A 21,944-nucleotide genomic window follows, 5' to 3' on the forward strand; every position below is an offset into this window, starting at 1 on the left:
ACATACAGTATAATTTCACATGGTTAATTCCTTTTAAGTCCACAATCTTTCTGGGCCAAGATATCCAGTGTGAAGAGTAAGCATTTACCTCTGCTTGTGCAGGGAGACCTTTTTATCCTTTAATCTGGCTTTGCACTATGAGTTGTTCCTCAAGGTACAGAAAGTATTCAGTTTGACATGTTTCAGAACTAGTCATGATTGTACTCTACTAGCCACAGTGACAAAGAAGTAAAAGGCTGATGGCTGGAGGTCTCAATCTGACATTACATGTTTTTTTCAAAATATAGATAATGGTCTTTAATACAGTGGACTTCAAAGCATGGTGTTTATAATTGGCGCACTCTGTGGTAGGTGCCCAGAAATTCCGACAGACTGTTCAGCTGAGACATAGCCAAATACTCAAGATGACATGCACCATTAAGTTATTATTGGGCAGTACACCAAAGTGAATGCAACCCTTTTGGTACTTCACTTTTTAATTTTTTTTCCCCTTTTTGGTTTAACATCTTTTACAACTATCAGCTTTGAAATCAGCAGTTAATTAGATGAATTTATGCCAGTTTTAAAAACAACACAAAATTCTTTCCTGTTTTATTCTAGCTAACATTTCTGTTGTATCCTATGGAGTGAGCAGCCTCTGCATTTCTTTGACTCTGTGAGACACCTGGTGTGTCCTCTGTTGTAATTCAGAGTTAATAAAGTTCATCTTGATGTTTATTTTGATTCTGCTGCAGCATGTGTATGACGTGAAATTTACTCTTCAGAATTTTTTTTGAAAACACATGAGAATGTAAGCCTCTCACTATTTTGCAGAGATATTACTGCATTAGGAGAGAAGTGTAGTGGGAGGAGGTAAGTTTTGTGTGCAGCGCAATCACGTAGCACTAAAGGGATGTAGATGTGTAGGATTTTTTGGAGTTCTTCTCACTTGACAGCTGCTGCTATTATATAATTTTTTGTAGCATCAATCTGAGGAATGCAGTGCAGCCCTTGCCTTCAGGCACTTGTGTAACAAATTTCTGTCAAGATACACACACACAATTTGCTGAAGTGAGTGTAAAATGTGTAAAATATGCTGGCCATGAAATATTTCTATATTGTATATTTCCACAGTTATTTTTTGTTTACATTATTTTTATTACTTTCAAAATACTTCAATCACTTCAGATAGGTAGTCACCTACATTTGGATGAGCATGAATTTCTGTTACAAACAAAGTAAAACAAACCCACAACTTTTGAAATGCCAACATTTCCCGACCTGGGAGGCTCCAGTTAATATTTAGTGTGCAATGTTGACAGCTCACCACCATTTCTTGTGAGTGGCACAAATAAAATAAGTGGTGATAAATGTTTAAAAAAAAACACACATATTAACAAAAGTGTGATTCTAGTAAACCCTCCTTGTTTATAATTTCTCCATTACATATACAGTATACTGTACATCTCCCTAGTGTCATAGTGGCAGCAAGCCAAGCAGGTCAGCCCAGAATTCCCTGTCCCCAGCTTCAAATTCCAGCTCTTCTTGGGGAAAATTCCCGAGTGTTCCTAAGCCAGCCGATAAATATAATCCCTCCAACATTTCATGGTCCTGCTACTGGGTCTCCACCCTGTGGACATGCCCAGAGCATCTCCAAAGGGAGCCACAGGGTTTGAGAGGTGCCTGAATCACATGTACTGACTCCTTTCTATCTGGAGCAGCAGCACAACTCTACTCTGAGGCTCTCCCAAATTACTGAGCTTCTCACACTATCACAGAGGGTCATTCCAGCAGCCTTGTGAATAAACCTCATTTCTGTCAGTTGCACTGGGGATCCCATTCTTTTAGTCATTACCCACAGCTCATGACCATAGATGAGGACAGGGATGTAGATTGACTGGTAAATGGTCAGCTTTGTCTTTAGACTTGGCTTCAACTTCACCACCACAGGCTGATACAGTGCCCACATAACGCCATCACTCCAATCTGCTTGTTGATTTCACATACCCTTCTTTAATGACAAGATCCCAAGATGTTTGAACTCCTCCACTAATGTTAATTGTCCTTCCCTTACCAGGAGAAACTAATTTACTCTTTTCTAAGAGAGAGCCATCACCTCATACTTGGAGGTGCTAATCCGCATTCCTACAGCTTCAAAACCCTCTTGTGAATTTACCACTGAGAATGTATTTACTGCAAGGATATTATTTTTATAAAAATAATACAAATTAAATAGAATTTCTTAAACAAATCATAACACTACCGTGGAAACACTATTCACAAGAGAAAGCACCTAACCATTGTGAACACTAGAGGGCACTGCAGCCCCTCAAACCCAGCACAGAATGCATATAACACAAGATAAAAACACAAAGAGCATACAGTATTTATTGTGAGGAAAACTCTTCACAAAGCATTTCCCAACACCACAGCCACAAATAAATAATTGGCACAGCACGTAGTTATTCTTCTTTCTCTCTGTTTCTTGGTCTTTTTCTCCTCAGCTCCTCCCAGCAATCTTCATCCACATTCCACCTAACTCTGGTTCATCCCTGTGAGGCCGGCAAGTCCTTTTTTATTGGCCAACTCAGAATTGCTTCTGCTCTTCCACCCATGTAATCTGTAAGCACTTCCAGGTCAGATAGAAACCTCATGCCATAAGGTTTTTCATTGTCATAGCACCCTCTGGTGGCACCCATGGTACCCAACAGGGCTAAGATATAGAACTCCAAATCTCATTGTACCCTTTGCGAATCCAGGAAACTGCTGAAATCCAGGGGAGCTGCCATCTATCATTCTGGGGGAGACCATGCCCTAAAGAAGTTGCCTTCCCCTTCCTTCCATTTCTTAGCCGTCCCGACTGGGTTGGGCTGCCAGTCATCCCTTACACCATATAATGTAAAGGATAACCATACTTTGTTATTTATAGCACCAATTTATTTGAAATCCCTCCCAAAGAATCTAAATGCAGTACCCATACATACAGTATATTAGTATTCTCTGTTTCAAGTGGGGGTTAAGCTAAATATATCTTTGTTTGGACTCCTTTAGTTCTGTAAACACATCTGTCCCCCGAAATGCACATGCACATTGATACATTTGTGCACAAGTCACCAGCAAACAGCAAACATGCAAGACAACTTGTGGTATTAAACTGACAAAATAAATGCATTAGTAGCTTGTGTACGCATCACATTTTGCTCTGTTTATCAGCTTCACATGATTATGTTGAGAAGATGAAAAAAAAGCCTGATGGCAGACTTTTGTTATTTTTGTAGTTATTGCTGGCACTGCTGCCCCAAGAGATGTGTTGGTACGAGAAATAAGCCAGGGATGATGGGACTTCAACTGTTATCACAACTGTAGCTTTCTTCCATTGTTGTTTTGCTACAGTACGCTGCCGATGCTGGCTGATGATGACAGCATTCAGCCTATGGGTATAGGCAAAAAAATATATGAATTCCTATCTGACCATTCTCGTTCATGACACATGGCCACAAATTGGATACGTATCCAATGACTCAAATCTGATTGAAAATATCAGATTTCTGTGTGCACACAGCCCCGAAAACATCATATTTGTGTCATATTAAGGCAAAAAAATTGATTTGAGTTGCTTCAGCCTAGTAATATGAATGTAGCCAAAAATACATTATGCACACAGTTCTCAGCACAGGATAAGTTTAAAATCCAATTTCTATAAGGCTTGACCAAAAGGGAGGTTACAACTAACACCAAATACAAATCAATCTTATTAATGAAAAAATAGACTTTTAGTCAATACAATGTAAAGTGGTAAGATTTAATGTACCACTATATTATGTATAAGAAGCGTCATCTGTCAGATTAACTTAATCGATATACATTACATTTTTTGTGATTTATGGAGGTACAGTTCAAGTAAAATAATGCAGAGTAATTTTCTGTAGCAGCAGATTTACAAAAAGAGGACCTGATTTGAATTGGTGTGCCTCTTGAAAACTTTACTGCTTTAAATAGTGTTCAGAAATGGCTAATATAGGGCAATAAGTACAAATGTCAAGCATTTGTCCAAAGATGAATGATGTACAGTTGAATGAATCTTAATTGGGTGTTCTTTATTACCTTACATAAGAACTTAATACTATATATAGTCTATGTGTATGTTGGTATTGTCAATTTGTTCTAAATGTCATTAATTTTCCAATATCTTCCCCTACCAGCCCCTGTATGACGCTGCATACCTGACAATGTATAATATCTGCTTCACCTCCATGCCCATCCTGGCTTACAGTTTGTTGGAGCAACACATCTGCATTGACAGTCTACTGGAAAATGCTTCTTTGTATAGGTAAGGGGGATTTGTATGAGTCAAATGTCACTGTTAGTTGCTTAGCTAGTTTGTCTCCTGAAATCACATAACATTAGAATCACAAAAGCAACACAAGTAACAATTTAGTGTAAACCTCTATCTATCTATCTGTCTGTCTGTCTGTCTGTTTAAATTGTCATAAAAGAATGTAGACCCACAGAAAAGGTTAATAATCTCATCATTAATAAGCAATGTCCCAAAGGCTTCTGTTGGAAGTGGAGGTACCTTCGGCAAAAAGAGGAAGTTTCTAATCCTAGTCCTTAAGAACTGTTGTGCTTGCCTTTACATTTAAGTAATTTACAGTAACAGCTTAACAAAGCCAGGAGGTAAATTGGGAAATGATCTTTAAAAGCTTTGCTGTTTCTTTGATTAATTTTTCCAAGCATGTACAATTATGAGTTTTAGGGTGTACTGTGCTCGAGCATGTTTGTCCACATGTAACCCCGCAAAGTCTAGTTGTTTTGACTAGTGTGATCGATCCATGCTGGGCCTACTGTACCATGCCCTGGCCCGCTTGGAAGAGGTGGGCCCGAGCCTGGTTCAGTAGCATTCAGGAACAGTGTGATTGCTAAACTTGCCTGAACACAGAAAACAGATGTGACGTCAATGAAGCGGCAAGTCAGATCTGTCAGTCTACATGTGTGCAGGATCTAAGTTTAATTTCAGGCTTGGTTTATTTATTACACATATTTTTCTATTGCTAAAAAGACTAAGTAGGCTATCGCTTATGTTAAATGAGAGAAACAGCAGTCACCCTGTGTTCCCTTGACCTAGGATTTTGTCTAGCTAAGTCCAGTGAAGTTGTGTGCTAATATGTATAAGAGCACAAGTGCTGTGCCTTTAATAGACAACACCAACTTTAATTTCTATAGCACATTTTCATACAAAGGAAATGGTTCAAAGTGCTTTACAACATGTCAAAGAAGTAGTTACATGCAAAGAAAAAGGAAATTTAGATAACAATAATAGTGAATACATAGTATAAAAAAGATCAATAAATAACACACACATAAGAAATCTATATAATTAAGATAGTACAGAATCGATTTTAAATGCTAGTAAATCAGACTGTAGAACTCAGCTTTAAAAGGGCCACATCAATACATTTATTAAATAATGAAAATATCTGTTGTTTTCTTGCTACTGCTGTCTTTTCCCCATATAGTTTTCTCTTTTTATGCAACAAGTTACCCCAGTACTGCTCACAGTTGTGTCCTAGTTTATGTGAGAGTGCTGTAAATCAGGTAATCTGATATGTGTTTTCTATTAAATAAAATTAAGTTGTATACTTTAATACATTCTTGTTTGTCATAGTGCTGGAGAGTAGTAGTGAAAAAGACAATAGAAAAAGAAAAGCAACTACTTCAATGGTTTTCCATTGTTGCTTTTAAACTTTAATTTTCAGTTTCATTAAATTGCTCTAATCGAAGCTTTTCTATTCATTGAGATATTTGTTTTGTTAATAAAATGCCATAAGAAGTGCATGCTACCTTCATTGATTGCAACCAAAATTGTTTGGTATTTCCTAGCCTGAGATTTTTTTTGTTTAAATTTGTTGAAAGTTTACAGATCATGTCAATGTTACACACATCACGTCACTTCTACTTACGAATGGTAGGAATTTGCATCCTAAGCCACCAGCATATTTTATTGTTGCTTTGTAGTAATCAGTATAAAAGTGAATTTGCATTGTTTCAGTCTGTCATTCAAATTTATGAATGAAACCTGTGTTAAAAAGTTTTAGATCTATTTGCTGTACTTACTACCAGTAGTGTTTGGCATCATATAATATTTTATGACCTCTGTGTGCTGCGTAATGAGCAGTAATAAACCTTTGCTTGTAAGAACAAGTTAAGCTTGCCAGTGATAGTATATAATTTTCCTGACCTGACAGTACTCAGCAAATGATCAGAGATAAAGGAGTTTATTCTGCAACCACTGTCAGGTTCAGCACATGTAAATAAGGTTACGAATTAGTAAAGAATTAAACCTTGTAATATATAGTCATATGCAGCAGAGCTGCGTAGGTACTTGTGTTCCAAATGATGACAGATGGTGTTAAGGGGAAAATGAAATTTATAGCTTGGCGTGTGGGCACCAGTGCTAAGCAGGAAACTGACAGTAGTTGGAGTCACTGAAATTCTAGTGAGGAAAAATTGAATATGACAAGAATACAAAGAGAAGGGTGTGAGAAGGTTAGAAAAGTGTGGGTTGAGGATTACAGGTTTCCAAAAGTTTTATTGTTTTGAAGGCACCCCAGAGGCCTTAGTCATAAGGATGACCAAAAGGTATGTGACAAATTAGGGCTGCAGGAGTAACAAGTAAAAAGCCATGAATGTTACCTTTCAAATCAGGTGTGTCATGTCCATCATTCCAGTGCTTGTCACAATATATTATTTACTTGCCTGTTTAACTGGTTTTACTTGTGCATTTCAGATGTTGTGTATTATTTATGTTTTTACTAGATAAACAGGATAAAGTGCTTCTGTTAAATTAGGATGTTTATTGTTGCATTAGTTTGTGTTGTATTCAATTATTATTTTTTATGTATACTGTAACAAAGGTGCTATATAGGCGCTGACCCGACATATAAAAGCAAGTGAACTTTTATTCCCCATGTCCCACAGGCACAACACAGTCCAAAAAACACCAAAAACACCCAAAGCACCACACTCTTCTTCTTTGCACCACCACTCCTCCTGGCAAGCCTTGTCCTCCTTCTCCCGTCGCAGGCTCTCGGAGTGGTGGCTGCTGGCCCCAGGAGTGCTTCAGGTGCTTGACCACCTGCCTCTAATTGCACCTCCGGGTGTGGCTGATCTATGGCCCAGACGGGCCCAGGAACCCCTGCAGCGCCTCCTGGTGGCCACCCCGGATCCCAACAGGGCTGTGGAGAACTCCATCTCCAATGGAACCTAGCGGGTATCTGAGGCACCACAGTCACCCAGGGGAGCTGCCACCAAGTGGTCCCGGGGAGGTACTGTGCAGCCCATGCTTGCTCCCCTGGCACATACACAGAAGGGGTGCCCCAGCCGGCCATCACAATACCCATTCATTAAAATCTGAAACTTGTACAAATATTCCATTAATCACTGTTAGTAGTTTCTGAAGGATGTTATATTTTTAAAATTAAAGTCAGAGGCTAAGTCATTTGTTGTTTCTGATGTATCATGTAATGTTACATGCATTCTCTCAGGCTTTCTTCTGCTGGTAAAAAGAATTTATTCTTCAGGGCTTATGCATCCTAATTTTTTGCAGATTTATTGAGTCCTACATATCTGGTGTCTCTATGATGTGATTCTTGTTGTTTAGATGTTCTTGATTATAAACATTAATGGTATGCTGATATATTTCCATCTAATTATGAGGGTGAAACTGTTCTCAAATGGACTCTTGCAAACTTCTGTTTCTCCAGGAAAATTAGAAAAAATGCCATGCTGCGCTGGGGTCCATTCCTATTTTGGACATTGTTGGGGCTCTTTCAAGGACTTGTGTTCTTTTTTGGGACTTATCAGCTCTTCCAGAATCCTGCTCTCGAAGACAATGGCCAGGTTGGTATTTCAGATGACACTAATCTGTTTTTAATATCATGTGCATGTTCAAGAAGCATTTCTAAACCCCTGTGTGTTTACTGACCTTGCCATTTTGCTTTTGTGTAATTTTTGTGCTACTTACTATTAAGTGTATGTCATTCCATTTGTACATGGTAAACCTTACTGACTTCTATATCTCTGAAAAAGTAATTTTTAATGATGGTACAGTTCCAATGCTGAGTTTCACTGCACTAACCATCTCATGACAGTTGTTTGTTATTATTATTATTATTATTATTACTGTATAATTTTAATTCTGCAGGTTTTGTACGTAGCAACATTTTTTAGCCCATGTATTCCACAATTTAACTACTATAGTTACTGAGGTATAGAAAGCTATATATTCCTAAAGTGTAAATGTGAAATCTTTTTTGTACTAACATGTACTTTATCACCAAATTCTTTCTTAGTCTTACTGTGAGCTTAGAAGGGGGTGACAGAAGTTTTATATTCTTTTAACAATGTCTTTTAAACTTCCAAAGTATTTTTTACTTTCTCAAATTAAAACATGTACATTATAAATAAGAGTTAAACTCTTATAGATGTATATCTATCAGTATTGTATGCTGCTTTGAATATGACATTACAGCAGATGCTAACCCTTGCATCCCCATGTGATATCTGCTCTTTAAAGTGTCTCTGCAGTCTCTTGTCACACGGCATTTGCATTTTAGTCATGGTTTCCTGTTTTTGTTCCATGTTACCATCTCACTTTTCTGTTCTCATTGTGCTTTCCAAGCCTGGCTTGTTGGTAAGCGTCAGTCTTGTTCATTCATAATAATTTAGCAATGCTGGAACTGATGGGACACTTCAGGGTATAAGGATATGGTGGAAAAATTTCCATGATATTAAGTAGCGATTTATTGTCTGTATTAAATGTGTGTCAAAAACTGGCAATGAAGTGAGATTCAATTCAAACATAATCCTTTATTGGCTATCTTTGATTTAGCTGAAAATATAGTATTTATGTTATAATATGTTTATTATTGAAATTGTAAACTGGTTCATTGGTTATTACGTTTACTGCACACCTAAATAGTGATTATCATATCTGCCCATTCATCTATCCATCTTTCTATTAATTTTTAAACCCACTTTTCCATCTCATGGTTGTGAGGTGCTTGCACAAGTCACCAATCAGCCCTAAATTACTCACTACAATATCATTATTGTTATTTGGTTTGGAATTTAAATCAGTGCACTAAACTCACTAGTACTATATATGCAGTAGATTCAGAAAGTATTCAGATCCCTTCACTTTCTGCACAATTTATGGTGGTGTACATTTCTGGTAAAGAATTGTGGTCTCATTCTGTATCTCCAGGCTCAAGCAGTAGAGCCTTTTAAATCCAAACTAGGCATCAAATGAGTACTTTGTTGAGAACAGCTTTTTAAAGAATTGTTTCCAACAGTATGTCAGCACTGTGTATCCTTCTAGTCCACATCTTAATAATCACATAGATACCAGACACCAATGACAGTTCTGAATTGCCTGCCCTTGGTCAGTACACAACAGTATTTTGGTTGTTTGCTTCTGGGATTCTTTGCCACCTTGTGGAGTCTTAAAACTTCTATGACCCATAAGTTTCAGAATTTTGACACTGCATCCATATTCCAAAAACAAAATTAAATAATATCAAACTAAAGTAGTACAAAGTACAAAGAAGTACAAAACTTCCCATAGCCATAAAACTTGTAGGCAAGTTTTAATGTGAATGAATGTGTGTTTTCTGTATGCATAAGACATACAGTATTTGTTTTACCTATTTAAACTCTATAGACTGAGGTGTCCCAGTCAAGTCCCAGAATGACAGACTATCTTAGAGTTCATCTTTCTTTATTGTTAACTGTGTGCTTTACTCTACAGAGTGAAATGTTAAACATTTTTCATAGAGTGTTGGTCATTTATTCTGTCTGCTTACACTGGACGGTCTGCATGTGTTCATCACATTGCTCCTCCAAGGCATACCTTACAACTTTTATGTCAGCTGACTGAATTACTGCTAAATGAAAGCCACTTTGCTTTTTTGTATCTGTGTGTGTTCTGTTGTTGTTGGTGATAGAATCTTATTAGACTGTCATGGTGCATGTGGATCAATTTTCCCTTAATTTCAAGCATACTCCACAAAGTATGCGATCTTTTTAATATTTGAATTTTAATTAATCTAAGTAAGTGCCTTTTAAAATGCTTCAGGATGGTCAGTTTGAATATTGTTGTTTATTGCTAGTGTCAATCTTTCAAAGAATATTCTATTGATGTTTTAATTTGCTTTAGATATACTTCTTTCATATAATGTGTGTAAAGTCAAATTTATATTTTAGCATTACCGCAGCTTTAACATTCTGAACCAAGATATATGTCATTTTGTAGTAGGCTTCTTGACTGTTGTGACTGTAGAATCAATCACAGGTCCAACAGTTAATGCTACTAATGAATTGTTATCGAGCTTGAGATGTCTTTATTTTATTATTTTTGCGTAAGATAAAGTCATTGACGAACAGGTTATTAGAGAAGATTATGATTTGTGTTTAATAATAAGCTCCCAAAATCCCAAGTGTTTTTATGTTTGTTCTTTTTTTCTGTCTAGACTGCACTTTTGGCTTGTTCTGCAGGCTTACTGCATATTCTTCATCTTTGAAAATTCTTTGAAAAGATCGCCTTCCTTAGCATGTAGTACTTTTTTAAAATATCTTTCCACTATTCAGTCCCTTGTCTTGTAGTGTCATCAATATACTGTATGTTATGTTATATTATTAATATATGTTATGTTATATATATTCTTAGGTGTTTGGAAACTGGACTTTTGGAACAATAGTTTTCACTGTTCTTGTGTTTACAGTTACACTAAAGGTAAGTATTGCATGAAGCGTGGTGGTGTGCAATATTTCTATTGTTTCAGCATAGTGAAAATCCTATGTACACAGTATTATGTCTCGATTGTTTTCTTCTTTGGATTTATGTTTTTCTGTTACATTTATATTTATTTCTCCAGAAATTTTAAGCACATTGTCATAAATTATTATTAGTACTAAACCATGGCGGGGAACCTAGGAGATCTTTAATAAAAAAAAAAAAACTTGCCATTCAATAAGTATTGTTTCGCAACAATCTCTCTTGCAAATATTTGCAGAATTGTTTATTGACTTTGGGCTGGGCACCTAAATTAATTTTTCTTTTCTATTTCTCTCTTGATCCCAAAGTTGAATGGTTTGTTGCAGGGCTTATTATAGATGACTTTGTCGTAATGTGAGTTCTTTGTAAAGCATTTTAGAAATATCATAGAAAATCTCATAGTGTTACATGCTTTGGTTGTGTTAACTTGTATGAGTGGTTCGTCTTTGTTAAATTTCACTCCCTCTCTGTGCCTGCAGGCCAGATGCAACCACTCTATATAAAAATATAAACGTTAACATTTCCGCTGCATTTTTTATAATATGTTATATAAAAATGAACACCTTGTAAAAAGCACCAACAGTAACAAATTGTATTTCACAGTAAGACCTACAACCAAAAATAGCATCTGCTAATACATTTGCAGAAAATTAATTGTGGGTTTTGTGTGTTAATCTCAAAAATGCAAGAACAAAGTGCTAGTGATACTTAATCTTTATCTAGCTTCTTTTTTCTCCAGGTCTTTTCTCCTAAAGTATTTTAGATGCCTAACATAGAGAGGGAAATTGTGCATACAACATACTGTAAAGCAGTGAACACTTTCTGTGTCCTATTGATATAGTGTTTCAGATGTTTGTGACTTAACATTTCATACTCTGAGGTTATTCTTCTTACGAAGTCTCAGAATCATTCTCCAGTATTTTATTAAATAAGTTAGTAGCATTCAGGTGCATTCGGGAACTTACTCAACTCAACTTTTGTTACATTTTTAGTGTTTTTAGTTGCCTCTTTAAAGAGCCAGTTATCACATTTTTGTTTTTTAAAATGTTTTTGTAACCTATGTAAATCCATGTCTTAGTACATTACATTAAGTACAAACTTAATAAACAGTACTTTACAAAGTCATGTAGGTAAAATGTACACAAATAGGTTTGTGGTGGCTAAATAATTATAATACACAGCAGATTCAAATTCAATTAATTTAAAAATGGCTCCTGTTGTTATTTGTTAGCTATAGGAGATCTGTGACTAACTGTAGTTCAGAGTTCTTAAACATAATATTTTTGAAACACATACCCAGTAGAGAGAGAAAATCTCTTGAGGTCTCTAGGTGAAGTTGTTGGCAGCTTTAAAACAGGATGCAGAACAGGTCTGGAGCTTCACTGATGAAGTATATTGTCAGAGATATATTAAATGATGATAATGTGCAGACAATGCAGCAATTGAGGCTATTTTTATTGTAACATAAACAGAGTATACACAGTATTTATTCAGTCTAAGCTTACAGAGCGACACTTACATGATTCCTTTCCTCTTGCATTCATTGCCTTTACTTAGCTAAAGCAGCAGGAGATGTGAACAGATAGATAGATAGATAGATAGACACACACACACACACACACACACACACACACACATACATACATACATACATACATACATACTTTCTTTGATGTATAAGCAGTGCCAGATGTTGATTAACGTGTATTAGAGATCTGTTGTGCTGCCAGGAGAAGATATTGGACGAGAAAAAGAGTAAAATTTACAAAATAAACAAAATGATGTGACCTCTTTCGAGGTTAATTTTAAAAAGTAAACAAATCCGTAATTGAAGTAACACAGAATGTTTCTCTATTTTAAGATTGGTGAGTTCAGAATTTCAACAATGTTTTTCAATGGGAGATTTTGACATTTTAAAACTTTGTACTACATGCTCTGTTTGATGTATCCCAGGCAAAAACTGAACCTTCCTCACAAATTTCCATGATAAATAAGTGTACCTAATATCAGCAAAATTAATCCACTGAAAGCTGTGTTGTTTCAAGTGAACAGACAAGCAAACATGGAAATTGCAGGAAGTCCTTTCCATATTATTTGAAAACACGTGTAAAAATGGTCTACTGGCAATAATTCTTTACAATAATCCATTCTTGCTTGCTTTGTGATCCACTTTGCTATGATCAATGCCAATTTTTACCCTGTGAGTAATGGATAGCTTGGAAAGTTGATGTTTGTGGCCTACTAGTTTGAATAGGCTTGATAGTAGGATGCACCAGTGTCCATTTGGATGGAGAAACAGGAAATATGTTACCTAATCTTGATGACAGTTCTTTTAACAGTTTAGAATGTACCATTTATGTTGCATGAAGCCCAATGGTATGGGTGTTCTATCTAAAATGTATTCCTTTAACTCCTAAAGAATGTATCCTCTTTATGCCTTATACAGTATGTGCATTGTAAGATGAGTTTTCTGTTGTATGAACCAGTACCTGATTTTCAGTTCTTCATAAGTTTCACTAAGGAAAAATATAGTGACTGTCTCACCTGAAAATAATTTTAGTCATTAACAGAACAGAATAGTAATTTTTGATGTACTGTATATAGCTTGTTATTATACATCATTCTCAATCCCTTGCTTGAAGAGATATCAATTAGTCACTTACTGGAGCTTGCATACATACTAAAATGGAATATTCAATTTGCCTTGAGAAAAGATTTTTAAACAGTTAAATGCTAAAAAAGCCTAAAGTCACAGGTGTCTAGAAAATACAATTTACTACTGGAGTAATTTATTTAGATCCAAAATATCCCCTTGTCAGTAAATAATGTATATTAAAAATCTCTAATCTTTACAGTTAGCCTTGGACACACGACACTGGACCTGGATCAATCACTTTGTGATCTGGGGGTCTTTGGCTTTCTATGTCTTCTTCTCTTTCTTCTGGGGAGGAATCATTTGGTAAGCAATTATTATAAAGAACAAACCCTGATTATGCAATTTTATCTTGTGATTCTTTTATTATTCTTTCCTTTACATTACATTTGACATAATTACATATTACCATTTCTCCTTCCTTGAACAAAATTTAAGTGTACTAAAATTTAAAAAAATACTAAAGAGAATAAAGATGATAAGATAAAGTTAAGCAAGATGATATTAGCACATACTGTACTGCCCTGATTATCCTTAATTATAACACTTTTTAAACTACTTTCTTTTAGCGCTTCAATTACACATGGCGATGTAAAAATACTGAACTGTATTTATTTGCATTATTGTAAATTTAAAAAAATCTATATTCTTTTTTTCTTTGGTTTTGGGATTTTAGCATTCATTCAAATATAAGGTATATATATAATACAGTATTTAAATTGCATTACTGTTTATAAATTCTATTCATTCGTTTTCCTAACCTTTATATTTCAATATGGAAGCACAAAATGACTGAGCCTGTGCTTATAGCAACCGGCACAAAACAGGTGTCAACCCAGGGCAGGTCATGCTTCCATACACAAGCCCATTCCCTTATAGGGGTCAACTCTGAGTCGCCATTCAATTTAATATAGATTTGTTTTAGATATGTAAGAATAGTTGAATTATCAAGACTACAGTACTGAGTACTGTTAAATCAAAAAGTATTTGTCCTCTTCTTAATATTTCTGTTTTTGCATATTTTACACTATATATACCCTCAGACCTCTAGACTAAATTCAGTACTAGAGAAAAGGAACCCGAGTGAATGCACAAATTAAAGTTACCCAACACCCCTCTCACCCACATGAAAATGTATTTACTCCCATAGCTTTAAGACTGGATTGCAGCACCTTTTAGCTACAATAATCACAACTAAACATGTACTTTACTTTGATATTATAGTCTTTCACATGATGGTTGTAGAATTTTAGCCTACTCTTCTTTGCAGACTTTGAATAGGCCACTCCAAAACTTCAATTTTATTTCTTCTGAACCATTCAGTTATTGGCCTGGTTTTGTGTTTTGTTTGGATCATTGTCCTGCTGCTTAACCCAATTACACTACAGGTTCAGGTTGTGGACAGATGACCAAACAGTCTCTTTAAGAATATTCTTTGCAGAATTAATGGTTCCTTCAAAAATGGCAAGCCTTCTGGATCTTGCAGCAAAGGATCTCCTTTCCATCACACTGCCACACACACTGTTTTATTGCAGATTTGATACTAAGTGGGTCGTGAGCCACCCTATCAATAGAACATTTTTCCAAAAATCTTAAAGATCATCAAGGTATTTCTTTGGAAATGTGAGATGAGAACTGATGTTACTTTTCTGTAGCAGAGGTTTTCATCTTGCTACTCTGCCATGAATTTGATTTTTATTCAGTATCTTTCTTATCATGTCATGAATCTTAGCTGAGGCTAATGAGGCCTACAATTATTGAGATGTTTTTCTGAGACCCTCTGCGACATCTTGATGAGTTGTCGCTGTGCTCTTGGATTCATTTTGACAAGCTGGACTTTCCTGGGAAGGTTCACTGCTGTTCGAAATGATGATAAAGACTCTCACTGGTGCAGTGGAGTCCCAGAGCCTTAGAAGTCTCTTAGAAATGCTCTCGTGATCAGTAAGTTTCAATAACGTTTTATCTCATCTCATTTGAGAATTTCATTTGATTGAGGCATAGCATTCTACTAGAAACCTTGTTGTGACTACTTCACTATCATGGTAAGGGTCAGTACTGTATGTGGTGAGGACTAGATTCAACAGGATTGGCCATGTTCAGTTATCCATCTCTAATTATCAACTACATTTGGTCAACTATCTGAGTGAGTAACTAAGGTGGTAATTACATTTTCATAGGGGCAATACAGGTGTTGGGTAACTTTATTACATAAATATACTTTGTATTAAGAAGAAATTTAGAAATGGTGTCATGTGTTTACTCTGCTTCCCTTTATACATCCATCCATCCATTATCCAACCTGCTATATCCTAACTACAGGGTCACGGGGGTCTGCTGGAGCCAATCCCAGCCAACACAGTGCACAAGGCAGGAAACAAACCCCGGGCTGGGTGCCAGCCCACCTCAGGCTTCCCTTTATCTAGTATTGAATTTTGTCTAAAGATCTGAAGCCATTCATACAACAAATATGTACAAAATTAGATGATATCAGGAAGGAGTATGTACATTTTCATAACATTGTTGGATTTTATCTCAGGATCCTGGAGCAGTGAGGCAGTAACATTAATCTCTGTGCCACACATACTGCAGTTTTGGTTCTGCTTAACAAAATCAATGTTGGTAGATGTTATTGTGATTTTTTTTTTTCCAGTTGAAGTATCTTAAGAGATGAGATGTGAGCTCTGGTTCTGTGCAAGTGCATATGCATATGTTGCAACAAACTCATTTTATCTTTTCTAATATTGTTTATCTGTTCCAGGCCTTCATTGAAGCAGCAGCGTCTCTATTTTGTCTTTGCTAACATGCTGAGTTCTGTGTCTGCCTGGCTGATTATCATTCTCCTCATTGTGGTCAGTCTGCTTCCAGACATTGTGATTGGGGTCATTCGGCAGCCACAGGGTCCTGATCGCCACCATGTAAGTATTTGGAGTTTGTTTCTCTTCCAGCTAGAAGTTTTACATCCCCTACTCTGTATTGTTCACTTTTGTGCTTCCAATAAAACAAAAGTTAATTACTTTCATGCAGATTATGTTTTCTTCTTCTTGCTGACGTAGCGCACCATTACTTTACCTTTTTAGATAAAGTGACATGCCCTGCTTATTCCTTTGTGAGCCTCTTTCTATAGTTGTCATCCTGTTTACCTTAATCAGAGACCACTCTTCTGATCCCAGGCTAATACTGAGTTATGGTATATTCTCTACAACAACCTGGGAAAGAGTACTATTGCATTTTAGACCTTTGAATAAAATATCTATATTGTTTGAGGAAGCCACAGAACTAACAATTATAATGAGACCATACAGTAGTTCAACTGACTTTCCTTTGGCAATTTAAATTATGTTACATAATATCCATAACACTTACTGTACTGTATCCACTGTCTCAGATTACAGTGCTATAGGTTGTGCTACATCAGCTTAATTATAGTGCTATAGATAGCACTATATTTGTTCTCTGGGGGAAATTTGACTTTTTAAAAAAGCTCAGTAAATAAATATTATTGTATTATAACAAAGAACAAACACCCTTTCAAATACACATCAGAATGATTGAAAGGAAATAAACCTCAAAAGAAAGAAAATTTCTAAAGATAAGAAGAACATTCAGAGTGAGGGTTTATGCGGGCGTATTGCCTTGGGTATACAGGAGCCTCAGTAGAGTTTCTTGAGTGCTGAATAATTTGTTGGCTGAAAGTCCTCAGTCTTACTGTGTTAGAGATGAGGATGTGCAGCATTGTTAATAATGGCATTCAGCTTTATTTTCATTCATTCTTTTCTACTAACTGCAGGTGGTCCAGAGTGCACCCCATAACCGAGCCTGCCCTTTTAATTAACTTGTTAATTTGGTGGGCCTCTCTTGAAGTGATGTTACAAGCTGAGCACTCTGCTACACAGAAAATTGCACTGCCAATCACAGGGATATAAAATGTACAAAGAATGTCTCTAGCAATATTAAAGGAGTGCAGTCTCCTAGGAAAAAATAGTCTGCTCTGCCCTATCTTATATAGTCGATGTGTATTACCAGGCCAGTTCAGCTTCTCATTGATGTGAACATCCAAGTACTTGTAGCAGTGCACCACCTTCACATTATCTCCTTGAACAGTGACCGTAACTAGAGGGTTTTTGGTGTGTTGAAAGTCAATAACTAGTTCCTTGGTTTTACTGGTGTTCAGTTGCAGACAATTCCATCTGCACCAAGAAACAAAGTTCTCAACCTGGCTCCTATACTCTGTCCCAGTCCCCTTTGTGAATATACCCCATAAGTGCATAATCATCAGAATTTCTGCAGATGACATGACCTGGTGTTATCCTTATAGTCTGAGGTATAGAGAGTGAAGAGAAAAGGAGACAGGACTGTTTGCGTTCTTTGTGGTGCTGCAGTGTTGCTCACATACATATCAGAGTCACGTTCATTGAGGGTCACAAACTATAGTCTGCCCAACAGATAATCCATTATCCAGGACACCATATCCCTGAGCTGACTGGAAGGTGTTGAAGACAGATTAATTAGTATGAAATAGAAAAAAATATACGGGAACTATAATGTAACAATATCTGTGGAGAGGTTAGTGATACTTCTTTTTCTCTGTGAACATCACTAAACTTAAATTCCAAATGCAGTCCCACCTTTCTGCCTAGAGCCTTTCCTATTTCTGTCACTTGGTACAATACAACACAGCGGTATATATTGAAATAACCTAATGATGTGTTCAAGTATTAAAACATTTCTGTTCTGCATCAATAATAGAGATGGTAAATCCACATTAAGTTGAAAAGAAATCTTAGGATTTATATTTAATTAATCAATATAATTCTTTTTAAAATATTTGTGTAAGTATATATATATATATGAGCACCCCCACATCATATCTTAATAGTACAGTTTATTAGTGAAAGATGTTATAAAGTAATCACTTAAGAGTTTGTGTGAGCTTGTTCCCAGAGGACATGCAAACTGTAAAAGCATCTAAATAGTATGAAATCCTGTCTTTCTTCTTGAATGCGTATATGTTTTCATTTTTTTGCATGCCATTTATAATATGAGATCAAGGAGAGTTTTAACCTGTTCTTGCAACTCAGGATGCAAGGTAGGAGCCAACCCTGGATGAGGTGTCAGTTCATCATTGGGCACACTTACTCATTGTGGGTGTTTTAGAGTTGCCCATACATAAAATCTTCATCTTTTAGGATGTATCAGCAGAAAATCCACAGACACAATTGTACAGCTTGTAATGAATACACAAAGAGAGGATTCATGAAAAAAACAAAAAATGGCACTATCTTAAGTGGAATACTGTTCAACAACCAAGCCCTCAAATTGACTTTTCATCCATAATATCTCACCAAATTCACAATATAATGGTATGGTCAACACTGGTACCAGCATCTTTCAGTGGCACTGAACCCTGTACTAACTGATGAAGAGACCAGATGAAAGCCAGTAAAGTGGTGATTTAGCTTTTAATGCACACTTTAGAAGTAAAACTGATTTTATTTCAAAATCAAATCAAAAAATGTAACACAAGAGTAGGTATGCTAACACTTCGGATGTAGAACCTTATATTGATGGTATGGTTTATTGTTCAGCTATTGATTGACTAACATATTGACATAAACTAGAGCACAAAAAATGGTATACTCTTAACTGGGCAACATTTTTTTCATATAGACACATCTTTATAAATTACAGCATTATACCCCGCTTAGCTATATATAATAACAACACTCACTAGAATAATTTAGTAATTGTGGGAGATTCCTACTATTGTAATAAAATAACATATAAATAGTGTTTGCATGGGTTTCCTCCAGGTGCCGCGGTTTCCTCCCAGGGTACAAAGACATGCAGGTTAGGTGCATTGGTGTTCCTGAATTGGCCCGTGTGCGTGAGTGTGTTCACCCTGTCCTAGGGTCTTCCTGATTTGTGCCAAAGCCTTTTAGGATAGGCTTGAGCTTCCCCACGACCCTGTTCAGGATTAGAAGGTTTGGAAAAATGGATATATATAATATTTTAGTACATTCAGCCAATTTCTGAAAATATTTAAAAAATAGTGGTAGTAGAAAAGTGCTGCTCCTACATTTTTTTTTTTTTTACTAAATCTGTATGGCCTAATTTATTTATTTGTAGGATTTTAAAAATTGTGATTTGAAAAAGTTTATCTGTATAAAGTCATAATAAGTTTTAAGAATATGAAGACACACTATGAACATTGGGTTATGTGAAACGTTTGACTAACATTTTTTTTTCTCAATATTACTCACGTCCAACACAGAATAAAATGACACCAAGTGCCCTCTGTGCAAAGAATTTATGTCCGTTGCAGTGCTTCCTTGTTGTGATTTCTAATAGTGTTCCGGGTGCTCTTTTTCTTTTTCTTTCTTTCTATCTCTCGCTCTCTCTCCTCCTTAGTTTTCATCTTTTCTCTCTTTTGTTTACTTGTTCTGTAGATCAAGCGGCGACTTCCTCATTCTGGGACCTCCACTATCTTCATGTTGTCTCAGACCTCCAGTCGCCACAGCTTTTCTTGGAGTGAATGAGGTGGTTTGCTTGCTTGCTTGCTTGCTTGCTTCTTTGCTTGCTTGCTTGCTATCCTGCCTTCCCTTCTAAAAGGTCACTCCAACATTTAGTCTTTCATCAGAAAATTCCTACTACATTCATTCACACATTTAAGAATAAAAAAGGTCGTTTGCTACTTTTTTGCTGTCAGTTTTTTCTGCTACTTACATTGTTATGGTTGGCTGCTGCAGAAAATACAGCATCTTTGGATGTGTTTTTAATCACAAAACGGGCATTGAAACTTATTTTAACAAGATTTTTCCTGTCTAAAATTGGGTTTCTTTTAAACATTTGGGCAGTTTTCTGAAAGCAATACAGTAGCATATCTTTTGTCTGCACTTCTGAGATAAACCAGTTTCCAAGCATGTTTGCTAATGCTGCACGACCTTTTTCAAGATAATGTCTGGATTGTTTATATTCTTACCTGCATGACCTCCCCAACTTTAGGGGTCAGGTTATCTCTTGTGTGCAGTGTGTCTTCACCCTGAGGAAAAGTCTAAGAGGGAAAATGAAAGTCAATGGTTATTTTCAAAGCAACATTTCCTGACCAATCATAGCCTGCAGCTCTTAACTTTTCCTTTGCTGCTTGGCTGTGATTATGAGGCTTGCCTCTTGAAATCCAGTATGAAAATATTTTACTGTCCACTTTATCCCTATTCCCTACCATCTCCAGAGCTTGCTGTTAATGAAAATGTTAAAAATGTTTTTTTTTTCTGGTCTCTAATTCATAATTTATAAAGTTGAATTTAGCTAACTTCCTGTTTTTGACATTCGTTTCAAAGTACAATGTACATCCACAGGAATTATACTTGCCTTAAACTACTTTTTATGTGATGGGTTGCATATTTGGGCCCATATTATCCTAAGTATTTCGTGTAATCTACAAGCTGCATATGTTTTACTTACAACTTAATTAACCTTTTCATTTTTATAGTTGATTCTTGTTTTACAGACATCTTTATGTCTTACTAGCTCATCAGTTAATACATATGGTTAAACTTGTTAAATGGTAATTTTTTTTTTTTTCTGTGAATATTTTTGTTTGGCTGACTGTTTTTGTGAGCGGTCACACCAAGGTGAGGGAAATACTGAGAATTCTCTTTTTACCTTTTGTCCTTAGTGGCTGCTTTTCATATTTCCTCTTCCTTTGAGTTGCATACAGCTGGATTAAGCTTTTCTTTGCAGCTTTTATCCCATATACACTGCACTTGCTTTTTTTCCAGTGTGGAGGATTTATACTGTCATAGTTCTTATTCTATTTCAACCCAAAGCTTTTTTAAAGGGAGAACAGCTGAATTCTTCCTGTATATCTAAGACCAGACTGTACTTTAATTAAGGTTATACGTCTCCTGTGATGCCATATCTATTTTCTTACAAAAATTAGATAAATAAAAATAAAAGTATCTTCAAAAAGGGTTTAAAAGATTTGAAATTCTGACTTTATGTTGTTTAACTAAGGATGTTAATTTACAGTTGTGTGAGGAACACACTTTAAAACTGTTAACCAAACTATTATATTGATTATAAAATTATTTTGCATTAGGAATTATTAATTGATTGATGCATTGCAGTGCTTGGTACACACTTACTTTACAATTGTTGTCCATTAATATTACAACACTGGGAAAAGCTTTTGAAACAACAGGCTCACAACTTGATGTTATTTTGGGGGAATTTGATGGATGGGCTTGAAAAGCTTTATTGAGCTGAATGGCCTTTTCACTTCAAACCTTTTCCAATTTAAACATTTTCACGGGGACAGTAGTTAAACTATAAGTCCAATAGTATTATATCTATAAGCAAAATAGAATCCTTCACTTAAAAGGGCTTATGCTGAATAAAGCTTGGACTGCGACCATTTGAGTGAAAGTGTGACAAAGTCTCAGTATAATACTGTGCTGCTCGTCTACAATGCATTATCAC

General features: G+C 36.0%; 1 protein-coding gene across 5 annotated transcripts in view; it reads left to right on the forward strand.

Annotated features, from left to right (window-relative positions):
• atp11c (ATPase phospholipid transporting 11C) overlaps nt 1-21,944 on the forward strand; it is a 266,736-nt gene that overhangs the window by 230,904 nt on the left and 13,888 nt on the right. For 2 of the 5 annotated variants that reach the window (XM_039766150.1, XM_039766151.1), the window contains exons 24-29: nt 4,182-4,309; nt 7,743-7,878; nt 10,706-10,771; nt 13,669-13,772; nt 16,225-16,381; nt 19,913-20,003. In XM_039766150.1, the coding sequence (XP_039622084.1) occupies nt 4,182-4,309; nt 7,743-7,878; nt 10,706-10,771; nt 13,669-13,772; nt 16,225-16,381; nt 19,913-20,002 (681 nt within the window). In that variant the 3' untranslated portion in view covers nt 20,003. Of the gene's footprint in view, nt 1-4,181; nt 4,310-7,742; nt 7,879-10,705; nt 10,772-13,668; nt 13,773-16,224; nt 16,382-19,912; nt 20,004-21,084; nt 21,098-21,944 lie in introns of those variants that run through there. The other 3 variants (XM_039766154.1, XM_039766149.1, XM_039766152.1) reach the window with 2 other exon arrangements.

This window comes from Polypterus senegalus, chromosome 10, assembly GCF_016835505.1.
Source record: "Polypterus senegalus isolate Bchr_013 chromosome 10, ASM1683550v1, whole genome shotgun sequence".
Taxonomy (NCBI): Eukaryota; Metazoa; Chordata; class Cladistia; order Polypteriformes; family Polypteridae; genus Polypterus; species Polypterus senegalus.